This window comes from Giraffa tippelskirchi, chromosome 4 (genome assembly GCF_054371585.1).
Source record: "Giraffa tippelskirchi isolate mGirTip1 chromosome 4, T2T-mGirTip1v1.2.pri, whole genome shotgun sequence".
NCBI lineage: Eukaryota > Metazoa > Chordata > Mammalia > Artiodactyla > Giraffidae > Giraffa > Giraffa tippelskirchi.
In genome coordinates, this window is record NC_137278.1 from 5125770 (window position 1) to 5153496 (window position 27727).

The window sequence follows — 27727 nt, forward strand, 5'->3', positions numbered from 1 at the left end:
GGGCCGGGCCGGTGCGCGCCGCTCGGCCCGCGGCGTGAACTTTGAGACAAGGGGCCGGGGACCCGGGCAGGGACCGCGTGTCCCAGTGGCCCGGCGACGGGCGGTCGTCCTTCAGGCGGTGAACGGAGCCGAGCCACAATGTATGTGTCATTTCTGAGGAGCCTCGAGTTTAAATTGAACCAGACGTCTCTACTTCGGAGGCTTCAAAGGCAGCGGGGCAGGATGTGTCTCTGGGCGTTTTCAGGGTGCGGGCGAGCTTTCCTCCGGTTTCAGGCTGAGCCCTTGGAAGCGGGGGCGTACGGGGAGCTGATTGGGTCTGGGGTTCAGTAAGAAATCTCGTTGCCAGCCTCATCTCTTTGTGTCTTGCTAGACATCTCAGAGCCTCGCCTTCTGGTTACCTGGGTTTTCCCCGGGCTGGGAAATAGTCTCCAAAGACGCAGCTCGGGGGCGGTGCACCTGGGGCGCAGGGCTTAATTAAGCCGGCGACACCTTGCAGGACACATCCCTGGGTCCAGGGCTCCCGGAGCCGGGACACCACTGGTTGTCATAACCGGATACCCTGTCATCCTCTTGGCAGCTGAGCTCTGGAAGGTGGGCTCTTCGAGGGCTGGAGATGGGGCAGGTTACACTGATTTTCCACGTTGCTGATTTCCCAGGTTGAACCAGGACACTTTTCTGAGAAGCTCCTCGGAAGTGGACCCAGAAGGCCGTGTAACTTGCAGGCTGTGGCTTGAGCACAGGAAGGACATTTTCACCGCCTTGAGGGTTTTCTATGTATCCGGCTCTGTGCTGAGCACCTTAAACATCGGGCTTATTAAATCCTTACCGATTGTCTGTAAGAGCAAATGTGGTCCCGGTTTGACAGGCTCAATGGTTTCTTGCAAGCCGCCAGCAGGGAGGGCCCCAACTCCCTGAGGCCCCGGGGGCTTTCCTTCCGGGCAGGGCCCTTGGCCTCAGGTGCTGTTTCTTGGTTGTCCTTCTCATTGTTCTCCAGCCCCAGGGCCGAGTCCGCTGACCACGAGTTCCCTGCCAGCACGCATGCTGTTTCAGAAGCACCTCTGGTTAATCTGTGCAGTGTTTCTCAGGATGCGCCCTGTCTCTTGAACAGAGTTGGGGAAAACTTGGCTGCTTTATTTTCAAAAATAGCATCAACAGGGTTTTCTCTCATTATAAGGATAATTGAAAAATTTGAAAGTCGTGGAAAAGTCAAAAGAACACAATGAAAAGCACTTCCCCCCAGACCCCCCACCATGGGCTGCTTTCCACGGCTCAGCCCTCTCAGCCCTCTCAGACGAGCCTCTCAGACGAGCCGTCACGTGCATCGCACTGCTCCTGGAAGAAAAGAGGCCGAAGCCAGGTCTTCTCTGCACAGATTGCCCCTGGGCCTTCCCTTCTGCCAGGAGCTGTAATAGATGCAGAAGCAAGCGGTGCCTGCCTTCAGAGAAGCTCGTCTGAGGGTGGGCGAGCCGGCCCCAGCATCACCCCGGGCCAGCAGGTGGCAGGCCTGTGGGCACAGATGAGGGGAAGGCTCTGAAAAGAGGGTGAGGGCCCCACGTGGAGATGGGGGCAAGGCTGACCGGGGGTGTGGAAAGCTCTGGAGGAAGGTGCCTGTGGTGGGAGGTGGCTGAGCAGGAAATGCTGAGGTTGGCCCCTCACGTGGAGCTGGCAGGAGGTCTGTCCTTCTAATCTCAGGTTCTTTCCTGTGATTCACGCACAGCTGTCAAGGCAGACTGGAGCACTCCGGAATGAAGGGTACACCTTCCGGGTGGTTTCTGCTGGTCATTGTAGGTGGCCGTCAACTTTGCATTTCAACAAGATTTCCATTGGTGTTTTTTTTCCTAAATGGACCTACTGTGAGGTCACCGGCAGGGTGTTTCCTTTAAAGGAAAGGTCCTCAGGTGAAGTGGCACCTCTTAGCAGGTGAACAGGCTCTGGTAAATTATAGAGCCTGACACCCAGCCAGCGATCATTGTTGTCAGGTTTTGCTATTTTCCGTTGACCTGAGCTGGAGAGTTGCTTCCACATGTCAGAAAATAGGAGCAGTGCTCTCACTTCTCGGGACTTAAGGCAGCCGGGGTTTTCTGAGTGCAAGAGAAGCTTGATGCAGCCCAGGACCCCTGCCGCCCTTCCCACCCGATCCCTCCCGGGAGCCGCAGCCCCTTCAGCCGCCAGGGAGATCTTTCTGAGTCTGTCTTGCAGCCTTTCAACCTGTTTACTTACTCAGCAGTGCCTGCCTGGCATCGGGGTCATAGGTACCCCCCTCCTCTGAGGGTAGACCCTTCCGTAGGGACCAGATCAGGCTGTCTGTAGTCATCTGCTCTGGGCCCAGTGGGGTCAGCACAGTCTGGGTTCCAGAGAAGGGCGCAGGGTCAGCTTGCTGGCTGGTTGGGCCTGTCCACTTAGGCTCGGTGGAGAAGGATTGAACCTGGAAGGCCAGGAAGGATGCTGGAGTGGGGGGGGGAGGCTCCTCGGTGTCTTCCAGATGTAATGGGAAGGCAGGGAGCAAGCGGAGCCAGACGGCTTAGGGAGCTCTCGGGGTGAGCTTCTGGGCAGGGCAGGCTAGGAGAAGAGGCTTTCCAGGGGAACTGAGAGGGGCCTGTTCTGAGGACTCACGCCATGGGAGGTGTGCGCAGTGCTGAGGCCACTTTGGGGACCAGTGTACCTGATTCTGGTCGTGTCCGCAGTTCTGGGGGTCTCAGCGTGCTCATGCTTCCTCCCAGCAGACACACCGCGTGGAGGGAACTGAAGCCTTAACCTTTCTAGAGGCCAGACACCCCTCTTGCCTGATGAGCGGAGGTGACAGACTGGTGGCCGTGGGCTGGATGCAGGCCATAGATGTGTTGTGTGTGAGTCACATGTGTTCTTGGAGAAAAACGAATTGATGGTCTGTATTTAAAAATCAGGAGATCATTCACCAATCTCGGGTTTCTGGTTCTTTTGAAAAGCGAGCAGCCTTGGTAACCCTGAGCCCTGCTGCTGCGAGCCACTCTGGCAGGGCCACCCACCCTCGCTGCCACCACAGCGCCCATGCCCGCTCCCCACTCAGGCTGGCAGCATTCCAGCGTGCGTCCCTTGCCTTGCGGAAACCACCGCTCGTGTTTGTTTGCTTTGTATCTGGACTTTGAAGCCTTCACTCCATTCCTTCACGGATTCGTTCCTCCATCCCTTCGCTTGGCACTGATCGAGGGGTCGGCGCCTGCGGTCCAGCGCTGTGCCGGGCTCTGGGGAATGGGGGTGATCTCAGGGGGCATGTTGTGGTCACACAGGCCTTATCTCTGGCAAAGTCGGGGGTTCTGGGGGGTTACCAGGGATCGCATCAGATTTTTGGTGAAACTGTGGGGGGTGGACAGTTAAGTGGGCCCAGCCGAGGGGGCGGGAAGAAGGGGGCTTCAGTTTCACCGACTGTACTCCTCAGAATCTCGGGGGCACGTTCCTCAGTTCCAGGTCGGGTAGTTTATCCAGAACCTCCTAGGGGCCTGGCATTCTAGTGTTCGGGATGCAAGAAGGATTCCTGTCTCCAGGGCCGTACGATCCATCTGGAGTAGATGTAAATTATGCAGGGATTTCTCAGTTTTTTTCTTTTTTTTAAGGGGGGTGGTTCTTTCCCTGCTGTGTACGCCTAGCAGACCACAGGGGTCTGTCCAGGACCTTCATCCATCACCAAAGCCCCTGGCTGCTCTCTGGGCTCCTTGTGGCCTCAGGCTGCTCCGTGGGTCCCTGACTGAAGCAACAGTGGACTTGGCCAGCACCCCGCCTCAGGGCAGAATAAATACAGTGTCTCAGACTCAGGTGCTGAGTTTTTCAGGTGTGTGAAGAGGCTTTCCTTAAAAAGAAAACTTTACCTTGTTTGCGGTCATGGTAACTTTTTGTCACTGTGTATTTTCTCAGAACAGATAAAACAGTACAAGCCCAGTCTCTCACAGGAGGCTGCACACTTTTGGATGAGAGAGAGTCCTCCTAGATCAGTTTTAAAACTCCTCTCAAATCTTAATACTTCTTTACCCCCTCAAGTATCGATTTTTGTGCTCAAAATGTATCCAGTCAATAAATAGCAACACTTTCAGGGCACCTGCGGTCATTCACTGCCTCCCTCCCGCGGCCCTCCTCTTGGGAAATGCTGTGTGCCCCTTCCAGCAGCCCGGACCCTGCATGGGCCTGGCCTTCCGGGGAAGGCATAACATCAGAACGGTCTTGAACACGCGTACAGTTTCTGTAGTTTCTGTCCAGAGTGCGTCGACACCTCATTTCAGCGATCCCCACGAGTCCTGGGGGCCAGAGCAGGGCCAGTGAGCCCCGCTTCTCCCCTGAGGGCAGCTCAGGCCCGGGAAGGCTGGTGATTTGCTCAGGGTCGCAGCGCGCCTGCGCCTCGGCTCCACCAGCCGCTTTAGGGAGCATTGCTTAGGGCTTCCTAATTGCTGGAGACACAGTAGCTTAATCTAATTGTTCGTGTTTCTAAGTTTCCTTTCTGGGTTTGTTTTTTTTTTTTAATCCTGTTACATTAGGGTGGGCCCAATGCAGTCTTTGGGCTTCCCTGGTGGCTGGGTCAGTAAAGAATCCACCTGCCATGCATCCACCTGCAATGTGGGAGACCTGGGTTCGATCCTTGGTCTGGGAAGATCCCCTGGAGGAGGGCATGGCGACCCACCCCAGTATTCTTGCCTGGAGAGTCCCCATGGACAGAGGAGCCTGGCGGGCCGCGGTCCGTGGGGAAGCAAGGAGTCGGATACAACTAAGTACACAGCACACAGTGCAGTCTTTAGGCTGCCTAGATACTAATGATGTTAATATCATCACCTGTATAGTAAGGACGTAAGAAATAGCACAGACCCAGGCTAACCTTGTTTTACAAAATCAACTGCAGCAACCCCCTGTTGCCTGGTCTGTTGAGCAGCTGTTGGCAGAGGTGGTTTGAATGGGATTCCTTGCAGCCAGCAGACCTGATAGGAGGCCTGTAAAGATGAGTCATGTATGAGCTTGCAGAAAAATCATGTCCCAGGCCGGCCCAGATTGGAGCACGCCTAGACCTCAGGGCTGGGTCTTACCTCAGGCCAGCTGAATGCGTTCCCGTTGCCATAACAAGATGACGCACTGGACAGATCAGCGGCCTGGCAAGGCCCCCGCGGCCCCCGGCGCCCTGCTGCCCGACAGGTGTTCCTCTGACTTGGCTCCCACCTTGCCTGGAGGCTGCTTTAGGATTTAAAACCAAACAAACAAAAAAACCAGTTTGTGAATTACGGAGAGATCTGTCATCTGAGTTTGTGGTCATCTGTCTTAGACCATTTGACCGTTTGTACCGTTGTGACCTTGGGAGAGTCTTTCTTTCTTTTTGGGTCTTGTTTTCTCCATCTGTGCCATGAAGGGGGAGAAGGGGGAATCTAAAATTAGTGCGTCCTTGTTTTGTTTTAAAGCCGAAGGCCTGTTTTCTTTTTTTTTTAAGTTTATTTGTGGAGGTTTTTTTTTTAACTATCTATTTGATATTGGAGTCCAGTCGATTAACAGTGTTGTGATGGCTTCAGGTGGACAGCACAGGGACTCAGCCATACATGCTCCATACGTGTGTCTTTTCTGCCCCCCACTCCCCTCCCGTCCAGGCTGCCACGTAACGTTGAGCAGGGTTCTCCGAGCAGCAGGCCCTCCGGCACCTAGGAAGGCTGCTCGCTGACTGTTGACACAGAGCCCTTTGGGCACCGCGAGGCTCCCCCGTGGGTCCTCCGCCAGCTCGGGGTGAAAACCCGCTTCCTGGACGCGCTCAGCCGCCACTACCAGAGCGGACTGCCTTTAGCCTCTTCGTGCCTCCTCTTCCTCTAGCAGAGACTGTGCATTCCCTAGGAGGAACCTTCTGGATAGAATGATACTGTTTAGCTCATTCAGAAACCAAAGCTCCAGTTTCCTTTCCTCGAGTTAACAATCCGCAGATACAGTCCTAAGCAGACTGTTAGCCTCTTGAGGCAGAGTGTCTGCCGGGTCCACCATGGTGTTGGCACCACTGTGTCTAGAAGACAGTAGGTGCTCAAAGACTCTTTACTGTGAATTTAGTTTAATGTTGTCAAAGGATGAACTCAGGTTTCTGATTCCAAGTCTCAAAATCCTCTTTAAATCAGCTCTTTCTGGGCTTTGAATCACCAGCTAGGATGTTCCTCGGTGTGTTAGTTGGATCAGTACTCTGATACAGGTGTGCAGTTTGTTGGGGTTCTGGGTTAACCACATGCAGGGATCAGTGTTTCAGTGTATCCTTCCAGAAATGGATGAGGAGACTGAGCTCGGGTGCCCAGAGTCCCTGTCGGGAGAGCGCGAGGGCGTGGTGGAGGCTGAGACTCCAGGGCCGCCGGTGACCGTGGCCGTGCGTGGTTCTGGGGCGCCAGGAGCCAGGTGCTCTTAAACAGTGCTCCTTCATGTCGGGCAGTTATGGTTTTGCCTTTCATTTGCAACCCGCAGCCAGCACGTGCCTGCTCTGCCCAGCCCGCCTCCGTGACGAGCGCCATGATGAGAGGTGCTGTCTGCACTTGTTATTTCTTTCCTTTGGCCTCTGAGCGGGATTTTGGACTCAGCTGTGTGCTCTGCTGATTCTGTATGGACTGGTTGTGCAGTACGTGCCGTCTTTGAGCGGCTGAGAACTGGGCTGCTGGTCTTCTGCTGGCTCCTCTTTCTTCTGGGTCAGGGGTTTAAGAAGAGTCTCTCCTGCCACTTCTTTTGTGAGCGAAGATACAGTGGCCTCGGATGGTCTCAATTCCTCTTTCTTCCCACTTGTTTCTTCCAGGCTGCGGTTTGGAAGGTAGATGACGGTTCTCTCAATCTGTCCTGTGCTACAGTCTGGACCCCGCCTTCCTAAAATACAGTTCCTGTGTCATAGCAGCTCAGACCCCCGGTTCCCGTCGGTCCCTTAAAGATGCCCTTTCTCCTTGCTTTTCATTGGCTGGCTGGCTTCAGACGGTCATTTTACTGCAGATTAACTTTGGTGATCAGGACCCTCTGCCCTCCTTTTCAAGCATAGAAGAAATGGAGCTGTGAGGCCCAGGATGGTACGTGGTGCTTCCTGGGCTGGGGACAGCGGGCAGGGTGCAGGCTTTGGGGTGGACCTGACAGGGTGGCTCCCGCTGTTACCACTAGGAGCCAGCCCCTGGTCCCTGAGCAGAGTGCGGTGCTTGCAGCCTTTGAGAGAAGGAAAGCGTGGACGTGGAACGAGAGAACAGGAGAATGAGATGGCGCCGAGTAGCCACTTAATTGGCCCTAAACAAGCAAACAGAAAAACAAACAAAACCTCTGGCTTGGAGACAGAGGTTGTATTTATTTTCTTGTTGTGGGTGGTCATGTGTGCCCTCTCTCTTCGAGTGACTATGAATAAATAGATGGGTGATTGTGTGGTCTTGGAATTGGCTGCTCTCAGCCCCTCCTTTCGGTGATAAATGCAAGTAGTGGTAGTAGCTAGCATTCGCTGAGCTCCTCCCACGTGCCGGGACCAGGCTCTGTTCTGTGTACTGAGCACACGTGGTCTCCGCTAGTCCTCACAACAGGAGCAAGGCACCGTTGAGGACGAAACTCCACACGGAGCGTCTCTTTGTGCGTGGGATCCTGAGGTCCCAGAATAGCTCAGATTTGCCTGTGGTTGTACTGAGTTGGGGCCAAGATAGGACTAAAGTTCAGTTGACTACGTCTTATTTTTCCCATATTTCCATTGGCTGTGACGGCATTGTTCTCTTGGCTGTTGTGACTTGGATCGAAATGAGTGTCCACATTTCCAGGGACTTCTCCACCAGTGGGGAGGCTGTTGCACTTAAAGGGCAACCTAACAGTTTTGGGGTGCTTGAGATGACTGCTCCCCTGGCTCTCCTGCTCCAGCTCTGGGGGAGTGAGGGGCGGTGGGCAGGAAGCCCTCCTTCTTGCTGAGCAACCTTGGGCAGATGGCTTAATCTCTCTGAGCCTCTTGTGCCTGTTGTCACGTGATGGGGAGGACAGACCCATCTCCACGCCTTTTCTTAATGCTGATTCTTTGTGAGTCTAGTCTGCAGTGTAAGGGGGGTGTGAATTAGGGTTGTTGGTTTTTAGTGACACTGGTGTTGCAGGGCACGGTAACCATTCATCATCATGATAAAACATACTCCTTTATAGCTTTCAGAGCCCTTTGATAGGCATTAGTGGGTTTTTTTTTTCTGTTGTTTTAGGTTTTGTCTGTTTGTTTTATTATTAAATGGTGTCAGAGTAACACAGCCTTTCTCCCAGATGAGAAGGGTGACCGCTCACAGTTGTTGACTACTTTCTGTGTGCTTTGGAGTTTTCCCTTCTGATCCTTGTATGATTGAATTGGGTCTGTTGTTACAAAGAGAGAAGGGGTGAGTGTTGTGCTATGTGACAGTTGAGGAGAGGGAGGCAGGCCGTGAGCTGAGTGACCGGTGGGGCTCCCGGGGAGCTTGGGTTCATCATCCTTCCCCTCCCTGCAGGCATGTGCTCCCCTGGCCCCGAGAGCCTGAAGCAGGGCAGCAGGGCGGCTGGCTCGAGGGCACTGTCCTTGTCTTTGGTTGGAACCTGCTCTGGGATTCCCCCTGGGGCTTTCCAGCTCCTCTGCAGGACTGTCAAGGTGGCGTCACATCTGCCTACAGATTGATGAAGCAGCTTCTGGTCCCGGGGGTACAGAGGTGGCTTGGTTTGCCGAAAATACCGCAGGGGAATCTACTTTGAATGTAAACAGTGGGAAGTGGGCCTTAGCGTAGCTCTATCCACCCACCTACAGACTCAGCCACCCTACTCACTCACCCACCCGTCCACCCACCCCTCCATCTGTTCAGCACGTCTCCAGCCATACAGCACCGTCTGACTGTTCGCCCAGGATCCAGCTGCCTGCCACGGCACTGGGTGTACCGAGAAGTTTGGAGGCATCTGCTCCCCCGGGAAGCTGATGATCGGCCTCCGCCTGCGCTCCATGCCGGAGACTTGATCTAGGCTTTCATACTTCTCTCAACATTCATGCATGTTAGAGGCAGTATGAGCCTGGGGCTAGAGCTCAGGAGACCTGCTTCGTGGCCCCTGGGTCTGCACCGTGGCCTGGATCAGTGCCTTCTGAGCCCTCGGTTTCTCCCGCTGGGAGATGAGAGGACTGACTCCTGGGGCGGCGGGGGGCGGGGGGGCGGGCGGCGGCACGGCCTTTGGCTGAGTCCTCTCTGCAGTTCCACATCCCAGCTCTCCATGGAACAGTGGGATTGTGAGCAGGTGGCTTTGCCTGTCTAAGCCTCAGTGCCTGATCTGTGAAAAGGAAAGAAAATTCTAACAGGGCCTACCTTATGGTATTGAGAGAAAATTAAATGAGATGATGCCCATGAAGCATGTAGCAGAGTCTTGACACAATAAACATTAGCTTTTGTCCCTACCCCATGTCCCCTTCTGCTCTAAAACGACCATTTCCTTTAGCATGGTCATGCGGTAAGTGAAGTTCAGACCTCAGCACTCACAGGAGGAGGGAAGGTCTCTGGCTCTTCAGGTATTTCCTTGCAGGGTGTGTCTATGTCTGTCTGTCTCTGTCAAAGTTGAATTCTAGGAAATAGGTTTTTACAACTAAGTAATAGACCTCCAAAGAGGTAATATATGGGAACAGGCATTTCATTTCAGCCACACAAGTGCCCTGTCACTTGCAGTGGAGGGAGGAAAGTCCTGCTTCTGTCTGCAAGTCTGTCTAAAAGGGATGGGCCTGTGCTTGTGGGCAGCGGCTCATCTCAGAGCCAGAGCAGGGCTGGCCACCCGCAGGTACGTTTTTGCTCCATCCCAGAGACACCACCTCGATTTCTCCTTGTCAGGAGACTCTCGGAGTTAACTCGGCCGTCTTTGTTCAACACTGAACATGAAATGATCACAAGGCGTTGCCTTCGTTTTGTGATAGCTGAAACCCCACAAGCCCTTCAAGGGCCTTGTGTGCAGTTAACTTACAAATTGCTTTGAATGTAGCAATGTGGGTTGGTTTCATACCCCTTATTTCTCCCCCTTGATTAATTTTCACAGGTTAAAATAGATTAGGAAGTTCGGATGTATTGTTCTGAGGCTTGCTTCCTGAACCCTGGTCTCCTGGTCCTTTCTGATAAGTGAGGGTGACTGTGTATCAGTTCAGCTAGCGCAGGGCACAGGGCTGTTTGCAGAGAGACCAAAGCCCACCCAACCCTTTTCACTTTCTCCAACCGTTTGGTCCAGGAGCTAAAGAACCTTTCATTTATTACCATAACCACACTAATTTGTGCTTCTGCCTCAGCTTGTCAGAGGGTACCTTACAAATACTAATTCTCTGAGCTCATCAGAAACCCAAAGGCACAGATCAGAAGCATGCTTTCCTGTATGAGCTATCCTTGCTTTTTTTTTTTCTTGCCTGTTTTGGGGGAGCTGTCTATTAATTACCCTAAATGTGCAGGCTTGTAGAATACAGTTTTTATATCTGACCAAGCTGGAACTTGGACTAGGACCCTGGGCTCCATTTCAGGCCCGTGTAGCCCGGTCCCAGCCTGGTCGTGCAGTGTACCTCCTGCTGGGGAAGTCCTGTAGACTCAGATCATTATGGGAGCATGAGTCACTGTCACCAGGGCTGCTTGGAGCTGTGGCATTTGGGGACCACGGAGAGAGAGCCAGCCTGAGCGTCAGGAGCCTTCCCTCCCAGCCTGGTGCTGTCACACATCTGCCATGTCCTCTGGGCCGGGCCTCAGACCTTCCCTGGACCCCGATAGGGAGCAGTGGTTCTTGAGCTTTTTAAGGTCATTAAGTGCCACTAAGGATCTCATAGGCGCCCTGTGGACCCAGTCCCCAGAGAGAAAGATGACATGTGGACGTGGTTCTGCCAACCCTGAATTCCTGCTACTAAATGATAAATAATAATTTGCAAACACCCCAGATCTTGGAAAGATCAAATGGAATCTTGGGTGTCTGAATAATCAGGACTTAGTTTCTCCTAGTTTAGTCAGACCTGGGCTCGAGTGACAGTATTTATACATTCCTGAAGTTTTGTAAGGATTCCATGAGGTGATGCTTGTAAACTGGTTAGCACGGTGCCTCTGTGGATAAAAGGAGACTGCTTTCCCCTTCTGCATGCGAATTTCTTAAAATTTTACCTATAGTAAAACTGACCCTTTTTTGAGTTTGTGGTTCTTTAGGTTTTAACTCATCTGTAAATTTGTGTAACCTCAGTGAGTCAGCAGTAAAGAATCCACCTGCAGTGCAGGAGACACAGGAACCGCAGATCTGATCCCTGGGTCTGGAAGATCCCCTAGGGGAGGAAATGGCAACCCACTCCAGTATTCTTACCTGGGAAATCCCGTGGACAGAGGAGCCTGGTGGGCTACAGTCCATGGGGTCGTAAAGAGAAGGACACAACTGAGTGACTGAATACAGACACATATCACAATCAGGATTGAGAACAGTTCCATCACCCCGGGAGGGGAAAAAACAAAGACTTTTTGCTGTCCTTTTGTTGTCAAACCCTTCCTCCACTTCTGACTGCCGGTAGCCATTGGTCTCTTTTCTATCCTTACAGTTTTGTCTTTTCCGGAATGTCATACAGCATGTAATTTTGGAAATTGGCTTCTTTTACTTAGCACACTGCCTTTGAGGTACATGAAGTTACTGCTTTTATTTCGTTTATTCCTTTTTATAGCTGAGTAGTATTCCATTGTGTGGACATCATCATTGTTTATCTGCACAGAATTTGACTTTGGTTAACTAGGTCTGTTTCCTGGAATTTGACAAACAGAAAATATCAAACAACCTAATTAAAAAACTTGAGTAGACATCTCCAAAGACGATATGCAGATGGCTAATAAACACATGAAAAAATACTCAGCATCGCTAACCATTAGTGACATGTATACCACAACCACCGTGAGACACCACCTCACGCCCATCAGGGTGTCTGCTTTAAAACATGAGAAAATAACAAGTGTTGGCCAGGATGTGTAGAAATCGGAACCCTTATGCACTCTTGGTGAGAACGTAAAATGGTGCATGCAATATGGAAAACAGTGGCAGTTTCTCAAAAAATTAAAAATAGAGTAACCGTATGATTCAAGAATTCTGCTTCTGAGTAATAGACCCAAAAGAAATGAAGGAAGGGACTCAAAAAGGTATTTGTATACCCGGTTTCATGGCAGCATTATTCACATGATAGCCAAAAGGTGCCCGTCATCAGGGGATGGGCAAGCAAAGAGTGAAACTGGTGCACACAGTGAGACACCATCCAGCCTTAAAAAGGAATGACATCCTGACACGTGCTGACATCCTGTCAGCATGCATGAACCTTGAGGACCTTGTGCTAAGTGAAATGTTAGACGCAGGAGGACAGCTATTGTACCGTTCCGCTGTGTGACATACCTAGAGGAGTCAAACCGGCGAGACAGAAAGTAAGCGGAATAGCAGTTGCCAGGGGCTAGAAGGGAGAATGAGGAATTATTGTTTAACATTTGATTAGTGTTTTAAGTCCAGTTTTACAGGACAGAGAGTCCTGTAAGTGGATGGTAGTGATAGCCCAGCAGTGTGAATGTACTTCTGACCACTGACCTGTACACTTAAAGACAGTGAAGGCAGTAAGTTTTATGACAATACGTTTGAAAAAGTGCTGTGGATACCAGTTATTTTTCAATATTTATTTACTATAATTATTCAATCTTAAATATAGTAAGTTGTATTAAAACATTTTTAAAATGGTGGAATATGCCAGGTATATTACTAGGGAGCAGCGCTCATGTTAAAAATGACCTCTGGTTTAATGAATTACATCTGGGCTGGGAGGACCTCTAGGTGAACTACTGGCACCCGTGGGACATGATTCTCTGGGTTCCCTGAGAGCAGCTGCTCTTGTAACTGGGCGAGCGTGTGTGACGATGAGACATGGGCTTCTGTGGAGCTGGAAGCTTCTGAGCCAGAGTGGATCCCCCACCACTCCCCTTACACGACACTCCTCAGCTGCGCTGGGCTCCTTAAGGGCCCTCCTCGAGGGGATTACCCACTGCTGCCCTCGGGCAGCCTTTGGTTCCCGTCCTTCATCCTTTGTTGGTCTGAGGAGGGCAGTGCTGTGAGTGGGAGAGAGGTCCCGGAGGCGTACAGGTCGTGGTGAGCCTAGCGCTCGGTGGGTGCGGTAGCCTGGCACACGCTGAGGGCTCTTAGCGAGGTCCTCACAAGCCTATCGGGGGCTTCTGGCCGAGCTTCTGCCTGGACACCGTCCTCGGCACTCACTCCGAGCTGACGCACAGATGAGATTTGCACTAGCTCCACTCGATAGGATCCCATGCTCTTGGCCAGACTCACAAGAAGGTATCACTGACCTGGGGGAGGGGCCGAGAGAGGATGGCCTACCGGAGCAAGATCCAGTCTTTCTCTTAAGAGTTTTCAGGCCAGGGAAGCGCTGGTAGTGTTAGATGAAACAGTGCCTCCCTTTGCGAGTTATGGCCTCAAGATTGTCAGGACAAGTCTCTGTTCCACAAGTATCGTGAACGCGTCTGTGAATCTGGGATGATAGGCAGTCTGCATCTTTTGATCCTATGGCACCAACGCAGGTAAGACGTACTAGTGATACAGTAACACTTCTCAGGAAATAAAATTGCATTAGCAGGGTTGTTTATAAAACAACACACTCTGATTTTAAATGTAAAACTATGAAGAAGTATTCCTTTTAGAGTCAGGGAAATGCAGCAGGAAGCCTTGATTCAGTCTCTGAGCTGCTTTCTTGCGCACCTACTGTCTTTAGTCCTGTCGCAAGATGCTGGGGCACAGTCGTAAACGAGCCAGGCACCTGCTCTCCCGGTCCGCACCGAGCCTGTCCAGGGCTCCCCTCCAGGCGGGCTCTAGCCTTTGATCGAAGAGTCAGACTCTAGAGTTCTGCTTATAAATGTTGCTCTTGCCCCGCAGTTAGACGTCTGCACACCTCAGGAAAAGGAACCTGAAGATCACTGGGCTCAGGCACACTCGACAGATGGGGTGGTGGTCACACATCCTGGCTCCACCTGCTGTCCTGGCAGGATTATGAATAGCACCCTCCCTGTCACTCTCAGAAGTGTCCCGATCTGGAAGACGCGGGGGGAGGAGTCATTCACAGCTCCTGAGTGCCCCTGGAGAGGGTCTTGGTTTTGCACTGAGACAGCCTGTCCAGGGCGGGGTCAGGGCCGCAGGTCCCCGGAGGGTCAGCTGAGTTCAGCTTTGGTCTCGTTCTCCCTGTGGGCATCTGCCACTTACGTTCGGATCACGCAGCTCAGGGAAGCGTCAAAACCTGGGGCAATCTGGTTTCAAAACAACAACAATGAGCGTCTACATACAACAACCAGAATGTATGTTCGTATGAGAAAAGTTAGATTAACCAGATCTTAAATTCATATTCTTTGGAATGGATGGGAAGGATCTTAGTGTTTGTGTCAAGTCTTATGGAGAGAATTGGAAAAATAATTATATGGGGACAATAATCTCGGGTTAAGTTAGAGATTTTCTTTGCCCTGTTGCTATAGAAAGGAGGATGGAGGTTGAATTTTTGTAAGAATTTTTATTCAAGTGCTACAGTTGACGTTTAAAGAAAATAACCAGAAAGGTAGGAAGTTTGTGTTTACGACAAATTGGCAGTTTACAGCCTGTTATATTAGCAGGTGTTGATGACAGGACAGGGTCGGGGGTCCCTGTTCTGAGGACCTGCTGGGTGCCCCAGAACGAGGCCCCTCTTCTCCGGTATGTCTCAGATTTCAGCACCTGGAGGTTGCTGTGCTCGCTCCAGCCCCCGCTTTCTGCTTCAGCAGTTCTGGAGCTGAGCTGAGAGCGTTTCTAACAAGTACCCAGGTGATCCTAGACAAGTGTATTACAAAGCAGAGACATTACTTTGCCAACAAAGGTCCATCTAGTCAAAACTATGGTTTTTCCAGTAGTCATGTACAGATGTGAGAGTTGGACCGTAAAGAAGGCTCAGCGCCGAAGAATTGATGCTTTCGAACCGTGGTGTTGGAGAAGACTCTTGAAAGTCTCTTGGACAGCAAGGAGATGAAACCAGTCCATCCTAAAGGAAATCAACCCTGAATATTCATTGGAAGGGCTGAAGCTGAAACTCTAGTCCTTTGTCCACCTGATGCGAAGAGCTGACTCATTGGAAAAGACCCTGATGCTGGGAAAGATTGAGCGCAGGAGGAGAAGGGGACGACAGAGGATGAGATAGATGGTTGGATGGCATCACCAACTCGATGAACATGAGTTTGGGTCAACTCTGGGAGCTGGTGATGGACAGGGAGGCCTGGCATGCTCCAGTCCATGGGTTGCAAAGAGTCGGACATGACTGAGCGACAGAACAACAACCCAGGTGCTGCTGGTGGGGTAGGTGTTGGGATGGAGGCACTTGGGATCACTGCTTAAAGTTAAGTACGGAGAGGAATGAAAAGGCTCCTCGGGATCTGACCTGAAAAGTGACTCCTGGAGGGTGAGGAGAGATGTAGAAAACAGTTTATAAGCATCAATGCCAGGGGCTGTACTGTGTGTATTTAATCCCATTAGCAGCACCGCGGGGAGCTGAGAGTGACTTCATTTTACACATGAGAAAACTGAGGTTTATGTGACTTACCTGGTTGGCATGTGGAGGAACTAGGGTAAACCATTGCCCGGTACTGAAACGAATCCTTGTTAAATGGGTGAGCAGCACAGACAGCTCAGAGTGAAGATTAGCCCAGGAGAACAACAGGAGCAGGACAATGCTCACAGCGCTTCCTCTTCCAGCGTGTTTATGTCAGCAGCTCGAGAGGTGAAAAGCAGTGCTCTAATTAGCTCTGACAAGAAGGTGCCCGGAAGGTTGGCAGCTATGAGGGAAACTCTGATGAATCTCACACTCAGCGTATATTGTGCCCTGGGATATTAGCTAATTGATTAGTTTGATTTATTTGTCACCATGATTAGCAAGACAGTTTAAGCATCTGGGACTTGAGAACCAGACTCTAAAACTGAAATTTTGTTTAAAGTCACACAATAGTCAACTTTAGTACTTTAAAAACATCACTGTAAATTTTTTTTTTTTTAAACAAGCTTCTGACTCATCTTAATGTGTAAGTGTTGTGGTAGCAGATAGACACAGCCGTCTCAGCCTCCTTTTCTGGATCCCCCGCTCCTCCAGACTCTCAGTTTTGGAACATCCTAGGGCTGAGCCCTCCAATCTCTTCCTCAGCAATCTGGTCCCATGTCTTTTTTTTCTTTTTAAAATTTTTATTGGAGTATAACCTACAGTGTTGTTAGTTTATTGCTGACAGCAGAATGAATCAGTCATGAAAGTGAAAGTCGCTCAGTCGTGCCCAACTCTTTTCGACCCCATGGACTATGCAGTCCATGGAATTCTCCAGGCCAGAATACTGGAGTGGGTAGCCTTTCCCTTCTCCAGGGGATCTTCCCAACCCAGGGATCGAACCCAAGTCTCCCTGCATTGCAGGCCGATTCTTTACCAGCTGAGCCACCAGGGAAGCCCAAATCAGTCATATGTATACATATACCCCCTCCTTTTTTAGATTTCATTCTCTTCTAGGTCACCACAGATCATGAAGTCGAGCTCCCTGTGCTGTATATACAGCAGTTTCTCATTGGTCACCTATTCACACATTGTAGTGTGTATATGTTGGTTTATATATATTCATCCTGTCTCTTCTCCGCTTCTTGGTAACCATGAGTTTGTTCTCTACGTGTGTGCTACTCTCATGTCTTTAAATGCCATCTAGATACTGGTTATCCCCAAATGTGTGTGTCCGGCCCCCGACCGTCCCCTGAACTGCAGACATCCCACTTACATCTCCACTTAGCTGTCTTGTCAGCGTCAGACTTGGTTTATCTAAGCTAAACCAGGGCTCCTGCTTCACCACCTTACTTCCTGCCTCACTGGCTCCTCCTAGGGTGTCCATGACAGTGAATAATGCCAATTTTTAAAAGAGGTTTTTTGTTTGTGTAAATGTTTCTTTGGCTTCGCTAGGTCTTAGTTGCCACACATTGGATCTTGTCTTCATTGCAGCATGCAGGAGCTTTCGTTCTGGCACGCGGGATCCAGTTCCCTGACCAGGGGTTGAACCCACGCCCCCTGCATTGGGAGCGTGGAGTCTTAGCCCCTGGACCCCCAGGGGAGTCACTAAATAATGACATTTTTGGCCTAACTGATCAGGCCTGTAAAATCCTGGAGTGCTCTCGGACTCTTCTCTCGTCGCCCACACCTGACCACCCGAGGGTCTCCTGGGCTTACCCCGGGTGTGCCCGGCCTCCCATCTCTCTCACCCGTCTCTGCTGACTTGTGCTCCAGCCAGCACTGCCCCTCCCTGTGCTGCCCTGGTGCCCTCCTGACTGGCTTCTGGGTCCCCACTGCCCCTCACAGCTGTCCAGTCTTTGTTCAGCAGCCAGAGCGTGAAATAGACTGAACCAGGCCCGATCCAGGGGGTCCGTGGCTCCCTCCTACACCATGACTGAAAGCCAGAGTCCTCCCTGGCCCGCCCGCACCACTGCCCCTGGCCATCCTGCCCCGCGGCTCGGCCGCCTGATCTTCTCCCCTGGGTGTTTTTGGAGGATCCCATGCACGCTCCTGCCTCAGGCCCTGCCCTTGCTCTTCCCTCTGCCTGGAGCGTGCCTGCCCCAGGCATGGGGGTGACGCCTCCCGCCCCTGTGCGGGAGCCGAGAGCGGGGCCGGGAGCCTGGCTTCAGGTGCTGCCTCCGCCGAGTGCTGTCCTGTGACCTGGGGGGTTGCTGAGCCCTCTTGCTCATGGAGCACATGGGCCTGGGGTGGGGGGTGGTGAGCTTAGCACAGGGAGCGCGCAGGTCCTGCGTCAGGGCTGTCCTGGTAGCTGTGACGGGTGCCCCCTCTCGCCCCGCAGGCCTCTGCTCCCAGGTCACCCAGGGCCCAAAGGACCCCTCGTCACGCTGTCCCCCCGCGGTCCCCTAGCCCGTCTCCGTCTGTCCCCCCGCGGCCCCCTAGCCCGTCTCCGTCTGTCCCCCCGCGGCCCCCTAGCCCGTCTCCGTCACTGTCCCCCGCGGCCCCCTAGCCCGTCTCCGTCACTGTCCCCCCGCGGCCCCCAGCCCGTCTCCGTCTGTCCCCCCGCGGCCCCCTAGCCCGTCTCCGTCACTGTCCACTCGCGGCCCCCAGCCCGTCTCCGTCTGTCCCCCCGCGGCCCCCTAGCCCGTCTCCGTCACTGTCCACCCGCGGCCCCCAGCCCGTCTCCGTCACTGTCCCCCCACGGCCCCCTGGCCCGTCTCCATCACTGTCCCCCCGCAGCCCCCTGGCCTGTCTCCGTCACTGTTCCCCCGCGGCCCCCTAGCCTGTCTCCATCACTGTCCACCCGCGGCCCCCAGCCCATCCCCGTCTGTCCCCCCGCGGCCCCCTGGCCCGTCTCCATCACTGTCCCCCCGCGGCCCCCTAGCCCGTCTCTGTCTGTCCCCCCGCGGCCCCCCGGCCCGTCTCCATCACTGTCCCCCCGCGGCCCCCCGGCCCGTCTCCGTCACTGTCCCCCCGCGGCCCCCCGGCCCGTCTCCGTCACTGTCCCCCCGCGGCCCCCCGGCCCGTCTCCGTCACTGTCCCCCCGCGGCCCCCCGGCCCGTCTCCGTCACTGTCCCCCCGCGGCCCCCCGGCCCGTCTCCGTCACTGTCCCCCCGCGGCCCCCCGGCCCGTCTCCGTCACTGTCCCCCCGCGGCCCCCCGGCCCGTCTCCGTCTGTCCCCCCGCGGCCCCCCGGCCCGTCTCCGTCACTGTCCCCCCGCGGCCCCCCGGCCCGTCTCCGTCACTGTCCCCCCGCGGCCCCCCGGCCCGTCTCCGTCACTGTCCCCCCGCGGCCCCCCGGCCCGTCTCCGTCTGTCCCCCCGCGGCCCCCCGGCCCGTCTCCGTCACCGTCCCCCCGCGGCCCCCCGGCCCGTCTCTGTCTGTCCCCCGCGGCCCCCCGGCCGGTCTCCGTCTGTCCCCCCGCGGCCCCCCGGCCCGTCTCCGTCTGTCCCCCCGCGGCCCCCCGGCCCGTCTCCGTCTGTCCCCCCGCGGCCCCCTGGCCCGTCTCCGTCACTGTCCCCCCGCGGCCCCCTGGCCCGTCTCCGTCACTGTCCCCCCGTGGCCCCCTGGCCCGTCTCCGTCACTGTCCCCCCGTGGCCCCTGGCCCGTCTCCGTCACTGTCCCCCCGCGGCCCCCTGGCCCGTCTCCGTCACTGTCCCCCCGTGGCCCCCTGGCCCGTCTCCGTCACTGTCCCCCATGGCCCCTGGCCCGTCTCCATCACTGTCCCCCCGCGGCCCCCCGGCCCCCGGCCCGTCTCCGTCTGTCCCCCCGCGGCCCCCCGGCCCGTCTCCGTCACTGTCCCCCCGCGGCCCCCTGGCCCGTCCCCGTCTGTCCCCCCGCGGCCCCCCGGCCCCCTGGCCCGTCTCCGTCTGTCCCCCCGCGGCCCCCTGGCCCGTCTCCGTCTGTCCCCCCGCGGCCCCCCGGCCCGTCCTCGTCTGTCCCCCGCGGCCCCCGGCCCGTCTCCATGCTGCTGCTGTCCAGCGCAGCGCTCCTTTGCTGCTCCGTCGTGTGCTCCTCTCTCTCCTGAGGAGGGAAGCGCCTTGTCGGCTGTGTTGTCACCGGGGCTCCGAGGCACGCGGGTGAAGCTCACGAGTTCTCGTTGAATGAGAGGACAAAAGTGCCTGTTGGGCATGGGTTTAGCCTCACAGTGGGGAAGGTTGTGCCTCTTGAACGCCAGGAGGGCATTCCCTGGAGGGCACGGCCGCGCTCCCACCAGCCCCGCCCCTGTTGAGGCTGCCTGGTCACGATGGGTGACGTCTCTGAGTGGGCTGCTGTGAAGGGCAGGAGCCCACGGATCCTGGGGGCTTCGAGGGTGGGAGGAAGGTGACGGGAGCCTTTCCCCAGTGAGGGCGTTGCCTCTTCTGACCCTGTCACATTCCAGCTGGAGCAGAGATTGTGGGTCCCCTTGATGGATAGCTGTTGACAGTCTGCCAGATGTTGACCATTCGGCCTCCTCTGCTTTACTGGAGAGGAAGGAGGTGGGACTCGGTGCAGGCGGGCTCACAGGAGCAGGTTCTCACCGGGCAGACCTGCGGCTAAAGCAAAGGCTCCTGAGAGGGGATGTGGGGGAGGAAGCTGAGAGAGGAAGTGGGGGGGCTGGACTCCCAAAGGCCTCAAGTGCCTGTCACTCCAGGAGGTGACTTCCTCTCTTGGATCTTCCAGGAAGCATCAAAGCTCAGGAGGTGTTCTCCACACATACTTAGACTTTCCCTTGAGTAGTCCATGTAATTGTGAAATAAGTTGCAAGGAGAAAATTACTGTTTTTGTTCACTTAAAAAAATAGTTCATTTCTCTCAGTTCCAGGTGGATTTGATAAAGTTGAGGGTGTGGGCTTCCTCCCTTCCATGTCCTGCAGGCTCATTCCTGGCCCGCTGTGACTTCAGAAAGAACAGCGAACAAGCAGCTTCTTTAAAGGGCTAGATGCTGACTGAGCAGTGAGACTCTGCCCCTGTTGCCCTTGCTTCATGAGCCAGCACCATCTGCCAGGGTCTGCAAAAACCCAGGAGCTTTATTGTGGGGGTGCCTTGGAATTGGAGGTTCTGCCCCTGGTATTTTGCAGGGTAGGTCAGACCCCAAGAAGGATGGACTGGAGGACTTCACAGTTCATTCTGTCGAGTGTTACTTCTGGGCCTGCCTGGACAGAAACAGAGCCATCTTGTGTAGGAGGCAGTATCCGTATTCAGTGGGATTAGCACTTTGTTGTTGTTGACATGCCCCTGCCGGAGTAAGGCAGCTGGCTAGCTGTGGAAAAACACCAGCCTGAGATCCAGTAATGAGGGTTCTCCGGTTGTCTGTGAACCCTTGGGGAGATGTCTTTCCCTCAAAATGAGGACCTGAGTTTCCTTGTTTTGGAATGAGAGGATTGGACTAGCTCTGTGGATTTCAACCTTTTGGAAGTCTTTGAGACTTTAATGAATGCCAGGGACTTCTCTTCCCAGGAAAATGAATGCACGTGCTTTGGTCAACACTTCGGACACCCCCTGAAGCCTGTGAGATGAAACCCTGGGCCTCGAAGGCTCTGCCCCACCTGCCCCCATCCGCCTCCCCCATTCTCATACCTCCAGCTGCACAGGGCCTTTGCACATGCTGTTCCGGCCCAGGATGTGCTTCCCCGTGTGCTTGGGCAGCTCCTCCTCCAAGTCTCACCCTTCCCTGACCGCTCAGATTAGATTAGGTGGCCCTGCTAGACTTGCTTCCCCTGCCCTGGGCTTCTCAGCGCTGATGACCGTGGTAATTAAGTGATTCTTTGCTTGCCTTGTCTGACCTTCCCCATTTGTGGGGTGAGTCTCAGGCCACTCAGGCCATAACAGTCTGAGACTGACCTGTGAGTGTGCATATGTGTGTCATAGAGAGCCCCGGTCTGCGTTTCCTGTGACGCATTGCTTGCGACGCGCCTTCGCCGTCAGTGACTTCCGTGGCGCTGGGCAGAAACATCACTTCAAAGCAGGGACAAGGGCGCCCAGCAGACTGGCTCTCAGACTTTCTGCCTCGGTGCTCTGCCGGTCTGACCTGCAGGCTGGTCATCCCCTTTGTTTGTGCTCTGGACTGAGCTGCAGCTCCCACTTTGGAACATTCCCACAGTGCTCGGTGCTTCCTTGTATTGTATTTTCCTCTGGAGGGGAAGTGACCAACATCAGCCTTTCCTCCCAGCAGACAAATTCCATGCACAAAGCTCCACGTCAGCTTCTGGGCGCCCGCTGGAGAGCCCGGTTTCCGTCTCCTGCCCGCTGGGTGGGGGTGGAAGTTGTGCATGACAGCCATCACAGACCTTTCTCTTTTGAGCAGTGGGCGGTGCCCTGCAGGACTCCCTGACGCAGGTTTCTTCTGAATCCAGTTGCGCCTTGCATTGGGGATGTTGTAATTGTTGTTGTTTAGTCCCTAAGTTGTGTCCAACTCTTTTTGCCACCCCATGGACTGTAGCCAGGCTTCTCTGTCCATGCGATTTCCCAGACAAGAATACTGGAACTGGTTACCATTCCCTTCTGTAGGGGATCTTCTCATCCCAGGGATTGAAGCCATGCCTCCTGCTTGGCAGATGGGTTCTTTACCACTGAGTCACCAGGGAATCCCTGCATTGAGGATACAACTCTGTAAAACACTTTAGACTTCAGTAGACGCAATGTTACCTCCCCAGCTTATGTTGCTTGCATTATTCTGATGATACAGATATTTGTAAGTGAAATTTTATTTGTGCTAAGGAAGTAGGTTGTTTACCAGAATGTTGCAGCAAATCTTACTGATACAGAAGGAAAATATCCTTCATGACGGCAAATAATTTTTCTTTTATGTATCGTCTCTAAAGTTGGATATTCATAGATAATAAAATAATATTAAAGAAACCCAGTAACTATTTAAGTGTGCCAGGCACCTTTAAAATATCATGTTGAAGCTTTAGACTGCCCTATGAAGTAGGCAACCTGTTAGTACATATTTTCCATATGAAAAAAATCAGGTCCAGGGAGGTCAAATTCCTTTCTCAAAGTCACCCAGCTGGGAGGTGCCCACCTAGAGATCCAGATTGGGCCAGCTCTCCTCCAAAGCCAGCATTTCCCGCTCCTTCCCCGCTCTGGTCAGGAGGGAGAGGTGGCAGGTTGCCCGGCCAAGAGTTAAGATTCTGGGGTCTGGATCTGGCTGTGTCACTGAGGGTGGCGCCTTGACCCCAGGCGCTGCCCCACCTCCCCCCCAAGCTCTCAGGAGGAGACGGTTTTGTCAGTCTGTGTCCTTAGGCCCTGCCGTTCTGTGAGTCGGGATTCGGGGCTTGTGATAGTAATGCTTCAGGGAGTCACCTGGGAGCACACGCTCAGGGGGCTCTCACTGACAGCAGCCTTCCCTTCAGGGCGTCTGTGCAGGACACGGAGGCCGAGACGCTGGCCGTGCACTCGCCATTCGGTGGCATCTCACTTCTGACCGCTCTCACCTGAGAGCCCCGTGTCCCCCTGAGGTGTGGGCTAGATGGTCGCTTGCCCTTCTGGGGACAAGTCCCGGAGACACTTTCTAAGAAAAGGCTGTCGGATTCATCTTTCCATGTCCCCAGCCCCCTTCCAGTTCAGCTGCTCTCAGGGACATCTCCAGTTGGTTTGGAAGGTTCAGCAGTAACATAGCTCTCTGGAGCTAGGGATCTTTTCCTCATGGAAGCGCCATTTGAGCGTGGCAGCCCCTAGCTCAGCATTGATGGAGTCGGCCTCAAGCCCGGGTTCCAGCGGTGACCTGTTGTCCTGTGTGCGCACAGGCGCGTGGGGAACTGACCCAGACGCAGTCGGTTCCTAACGTCAAGGGCCTTACAGACCAATGGGGACAAACAAGATGCAAAGGACAGTCCCCGCTGAGGACTGGCCTGAGTGGAGGGGTGGCGAAGGTGGGCGGGACGGTGCTCTGCTGAGCCCGCGCCCTGGCTCTTGCTGGAAGGAGAGTTTGTTTGTGGACTAGGAGCTCTGGTGAGCCCATTGTAGGGTGTATTTGTTGGAGTGGGGCGAGAAGTCTTCATTTGTCTAGTCCTCCTGTCTGCCCATTGGTTCATCTGTCGTTAGGCATCTACCATGTCCGGGTGTTCTGCTGGTGCTGGGCGGCATTGTGTGCAGAGCACTTGGTAAGTTAAAACTTTCTTTAGGTGAAAAGAGACATTAAGATGCAGGTTCAAAAGTAGACCTTCTCTGACCTATTGTGCTTCTGTAGATAAATTGAACTAAATGTCTGGTGGAAGAAATGAGGTCAGACATACCTGGCACTGAACACTTGCCTAAGGAAAATCATTACGGTTTGGGGAAGGAGACGGAGGGCCCTTCAGAACGTGTCAGAGGGGTGGGGCGCTCACTGATGGCGCCGGGCGTGCTGGGGGTTTCGGCGGCCCCTCCGGGCGGCTGGGGCTCTTTCCCCGTTCGTGGTTGCGGTTTGACTGGAAGGCGCGCTCCGTGCGCAGTGTGAGGGCGGCGGGTGGCAGTGCCGTCCCTGAAGCGCCCCCTCTCCTTCTCGCCCAGTCCCTGGGAGAGTGAAACGGACACGTGCCGTTGGCTTTGAGAAGTCTGGACTCTCGGGCCGCGATCGTGTGAAAATGACTTCTGTGTCGGTAGATGGAATCGGAACCTCGGGCTCCCGCAGAGATCTGGATTGGCTCCTTTGGCCCCGCGTACGCCGGCAGGACTCGCTCTCGCCCCCGTGGAGGGGCCGTGGCCGGCGCAGCGCCCTGGCCGTGGCCGGTGCAGCGAACTGAGCGGTGGAAGCCCTGGCGTGCTGAGTGCCTCTGAGACGCCGGCTTTTTGGCTCCGCGGGCCTTTTTCTGTCTTTAAATTTTACTCTGGCTCCCCCATAGTACCCTCGAGTCACTTTGATTGCGTGCCTTTGACCAAATTGGCTGAAGCCAGGTATCTGCCTGCTGAGCTTCTGTGGTTTCACAGTCAAACTGTGTGACCTGATGGTGGTAACGATTTCCCGAGGGGACTCCTAAGTGTCTGTCTTATTTGGTCCTCATCACAGCCGAGGAGGTAGGACTACGGCGTTCTCCCCAGCTAACAGATGAGGAAACCGACACAGCTGTGCTCGGTGGGCAGGGCAGAATCTGGACCCAGGCATGGGGCCTCAGTCAGTCTCCCCACTGCCTGCGCTCCAGAGATTCCTGAAGACCTTTTCTACCCTTAGGCTCTGGGATCTCAGTCAGTGAAGTCTTTCCGTGTACCTTGACGTTTTCTTTTCTTTTTTTTCCCCACAAAAAAGTGTATGATTTCATGCTCTTTGTTCCAGGAAATCTGTTGTTCAGAATTTAGGTGGTGCAACGTTTTCTCCAGAAAGGTTAATTCCAACGTCGAGTGTAGGACTGGAGCTTGAGGTTGCAAACTCCTGTTCGTCTTCCGAGCTCCTCTCCTTTGGAAACTGAAGTGCAGCTTGCATTTTGATGTTTGTTTACTTTTCCCCTTGGAAACACAGTCTTAATGAAGTCAGTTTGTTTTCGCCGATGGAACTTGTCACATGATGCCCACTGGTCTAAGGGCTAGAACCGTAAAAAGAGGGTGTGACCCCAGGGTCTCTGTGACAGTGTTTCTTGTGGCACACCCCCAAACAGGTCTATTTTTAGCTTTCAGCTTCTTGATCATGTGATTTCCCACTCCTCCCCCAAGGAAAAGCAGCGTTGATGAAGTTTGGAAGTGAAGTTCAGTCTCCGAGGCTGCTACTGTGCCGATGAGTATTGGAGTGTCAGGAAGGCCGAGGAGGAGCTCCTAGAATAGACGGGTCCCGAGACCCACCGCCGGGGCGGTAACAAGCCTTGTATTCTGGTTTCCTCCCTGGAAGTGAAGAGAGTTTGAGAGGCAGGAGGCAAAAACCTTTCAGAGCAGAGTTCAAATTTTTCTTGCACGGGCTCACCGCTGGGTGATGGAGATGTCTGAGAGATGAATCCCCGTCCAGTTGGTGACTTGGTCCGTGTTTGCTCTTCAGCAAAGACACTTGGGCTTAGAAGGGCTCTGTGATCCTCTGGCTTTATTTAGAATGGGCAATGCTGTTGAAAAACAGAAGCCCCTGAAACGAAGCCACCTGTGTCCCTGGAAACAAGGTAAGAAGACCCTGCACCTGGTCCCTGGGAAGAAGGCATATGGCAGCCTTCTGCTGGGATACTTTGGTGTAAAACCAGACCTGGACCTGCTTGGGGCAGGGGTGGGGGGGGTACCTTTCAGATAAGACCATGCTTCTAGTTCGGCATAGTTTAAAGAAAATGAACAGACAGTTCCCCTAAGGAATGAAATGATTTGCAGTTCTCTGATGGCCTGACTTGGCTGAGAACTTAGTTCAGTTTGAATTTTTTTTATTTAGTGCAGCACATGTCTCTGGGTTGAAATTTTTCGGCTTTAAAAAATATCCCAAAGAAAAATTTTGATATCCAGGAGTTTGCATTTTCAGTGACAGTTTGGTTTAGAGAATGTTAATGATGGCTTTTAAATACATAGCACCTTTCTTCCAAAGAGTTCAGAGTACCTCCTATTAAAAAAACAGCCTTGTGTTTGTCTATCCTCGATATCCTGTTACCACCTCCTCCATGTCACTCGGGCTTGTGTTAGTGTCCACTCTGAGAAGGGAGAAGCCAGAGGGACCACACAGCAGTGTGGTGTGCTTGGGACTGGAGGACCCTTGAACCGGGTCCCAGGACACTTGCTGCCTTTTTCACTGTGACTAACCTAGCAGACCAGCAGTTCGCAGACCCAGCAGGCACCAAAATACCAAAGATAGTGCCCACAGGGCTTCCTCAGGTGTGGACTCTTTTATCTCTACTTGCCAACAAAGAAGGGAGGTAGCACCTGACCTGCAGCAAGACAGTTTGATCGCAAGTGTGTGCACAGGTGTATGTTTATGACCAAACAAAATAAACTGGGAGAAAACACATGGAGATGTCAGTAGTAGTTGTCTTTTGTGGTCAGGTTATGAACAAGTTTTTTTTCCTTCTTGAAAAAAGTCAGTGGGATGCTAACTTACCATTCCGCTTCTTAGTTCCCATCAGTCAACGAGTTAGTTTGGAAAAGGTACTCCTTTCTGGTCCTTTATCAAATCCTGCTTTGAATAAAAAAACCATAAAACACATTTGAGGGACAGACCAGGAAATTTGAATATGAACTGGGTGGTAGATAGTATTTGGAAACTGTTGCTGAAACCATTGTGTGATGGTGGTATTGAGTCATGTAGGAGAATGTCCGTTTTGGTGTCGTCATGCTAAAGTATTTAGGAGGAAAGGGTTATACTGTCTATAATTTTACTCTAAAACGGTTCAGGTGAGTGAGTGAACACATGCATATAGGTAAGAAAAACAGGATCATTTTAACAACTGTTACAATCCAGGTAATGAATATATGAGATTTGTTATATTTTCTTTAACGTACTTTACTCACTTGGGGGAGAAAAACATTAAAAGAAAAAAAAGCAGTTGCTTCATATGTCATAATACCTTGTCCTTCAAAAGAATGACTCGTAGCAGACATGGGTATTTACATGTGGGCTGGGATGCAATACTGTCTCTCACTGCCGTGTGGGCTGGTATCTCCAGCTACCAAGAAGACAATCTGCGTGATTCAATATCTCAAATCACCAGTGTTGTAACAGGAATTTAACGTTTTACTTACTTTCAAGTTGTCTCTGGTTTTTCTTAGGAAAATGTAGAATGAAAGCTTCTTGATACTTCCACTGGAAGCAGCTGGGCTTACAGACAAAAATGAAAGCTGTTGTGTTGTTGTGTTTAGTTGTGTTCAGAAATGTAAATGAGAGGGGCTGATGGCAGGGATTTCAGAATCCACAGTGAATTGGGGGTAAAAAGAGAAATTAGTTGCCGCTGATTTCTGGGTCTTCACAGATCCTGTGGACCAGGGGCACGTCTCTGCCAGTGTAGGGATTTGATTTGCATATGGGAGACCCCGTACCTGCAGTTTATTCTCCGATCCAACATCTATGGATGCTCTGCCAAGAACCCACAATAACGGGGGTGTGGAGTTTATCTGTTCTTCACAGTTTGTCTTTGTCAGTAAAGGCCATTGATGTTTTGAAACAGGAATTTCAGAACAGTTTTCAGGAATGATTTCTTGAATCCCTATCACCACCCTGAGCCTGATCTGAAGTTGAGGCTCAGCACGAACATGAAATCACCGGGAATGACTTGATGGCTCTAGGCTGGTGGGCAGGCGGCGTGCAATTAGTGCCTTGCTTTAGGGGCAACTGAAACTGGGTCTTGTCCTCGTGTGTGGGTGCTGCAGGCAGCTGCAATAGCCCCGGCTCCCTCTGACTGCTCTCC

At 53.2% G+C, this 27727-nt stretch overlaps 1 protein-coding gene across 22 annotated transcripts in view; it reads left to right on the forward strand.

The window, feature by feature from the left end:
- The window catches only part of RAPGEF1 (Rap guanine nucleotide exchange factor 1), a 245696-nt gene that overhangs the window by 103429 nt on the left and 114540 nt on the right, over positions 1–27727 (forward strand). For 2 of the 22 annotated variants that reach the window (XM_081594630.1, XM_081594654.1), the window contains exon 1: positions 25077–25510. The exons of 18 other annotated variants lie outside the window; for them this stretch is intronic. In XM_081594630.1, the coding sequence (XP_081450756.1) occupies positions 25447–25510 (64 nt within the window). In that variant the 5' untranslated portion in view covers positions 25077–25446. Of the gene's footprint in view, positions 1–656; positions 836–25076; positions 25511–27727 lie in introns of those variants that run through there. 2 more of the 22 variants (XM_081594634.1, XM_081594648.1) reach the window with 2 other exon arrangements.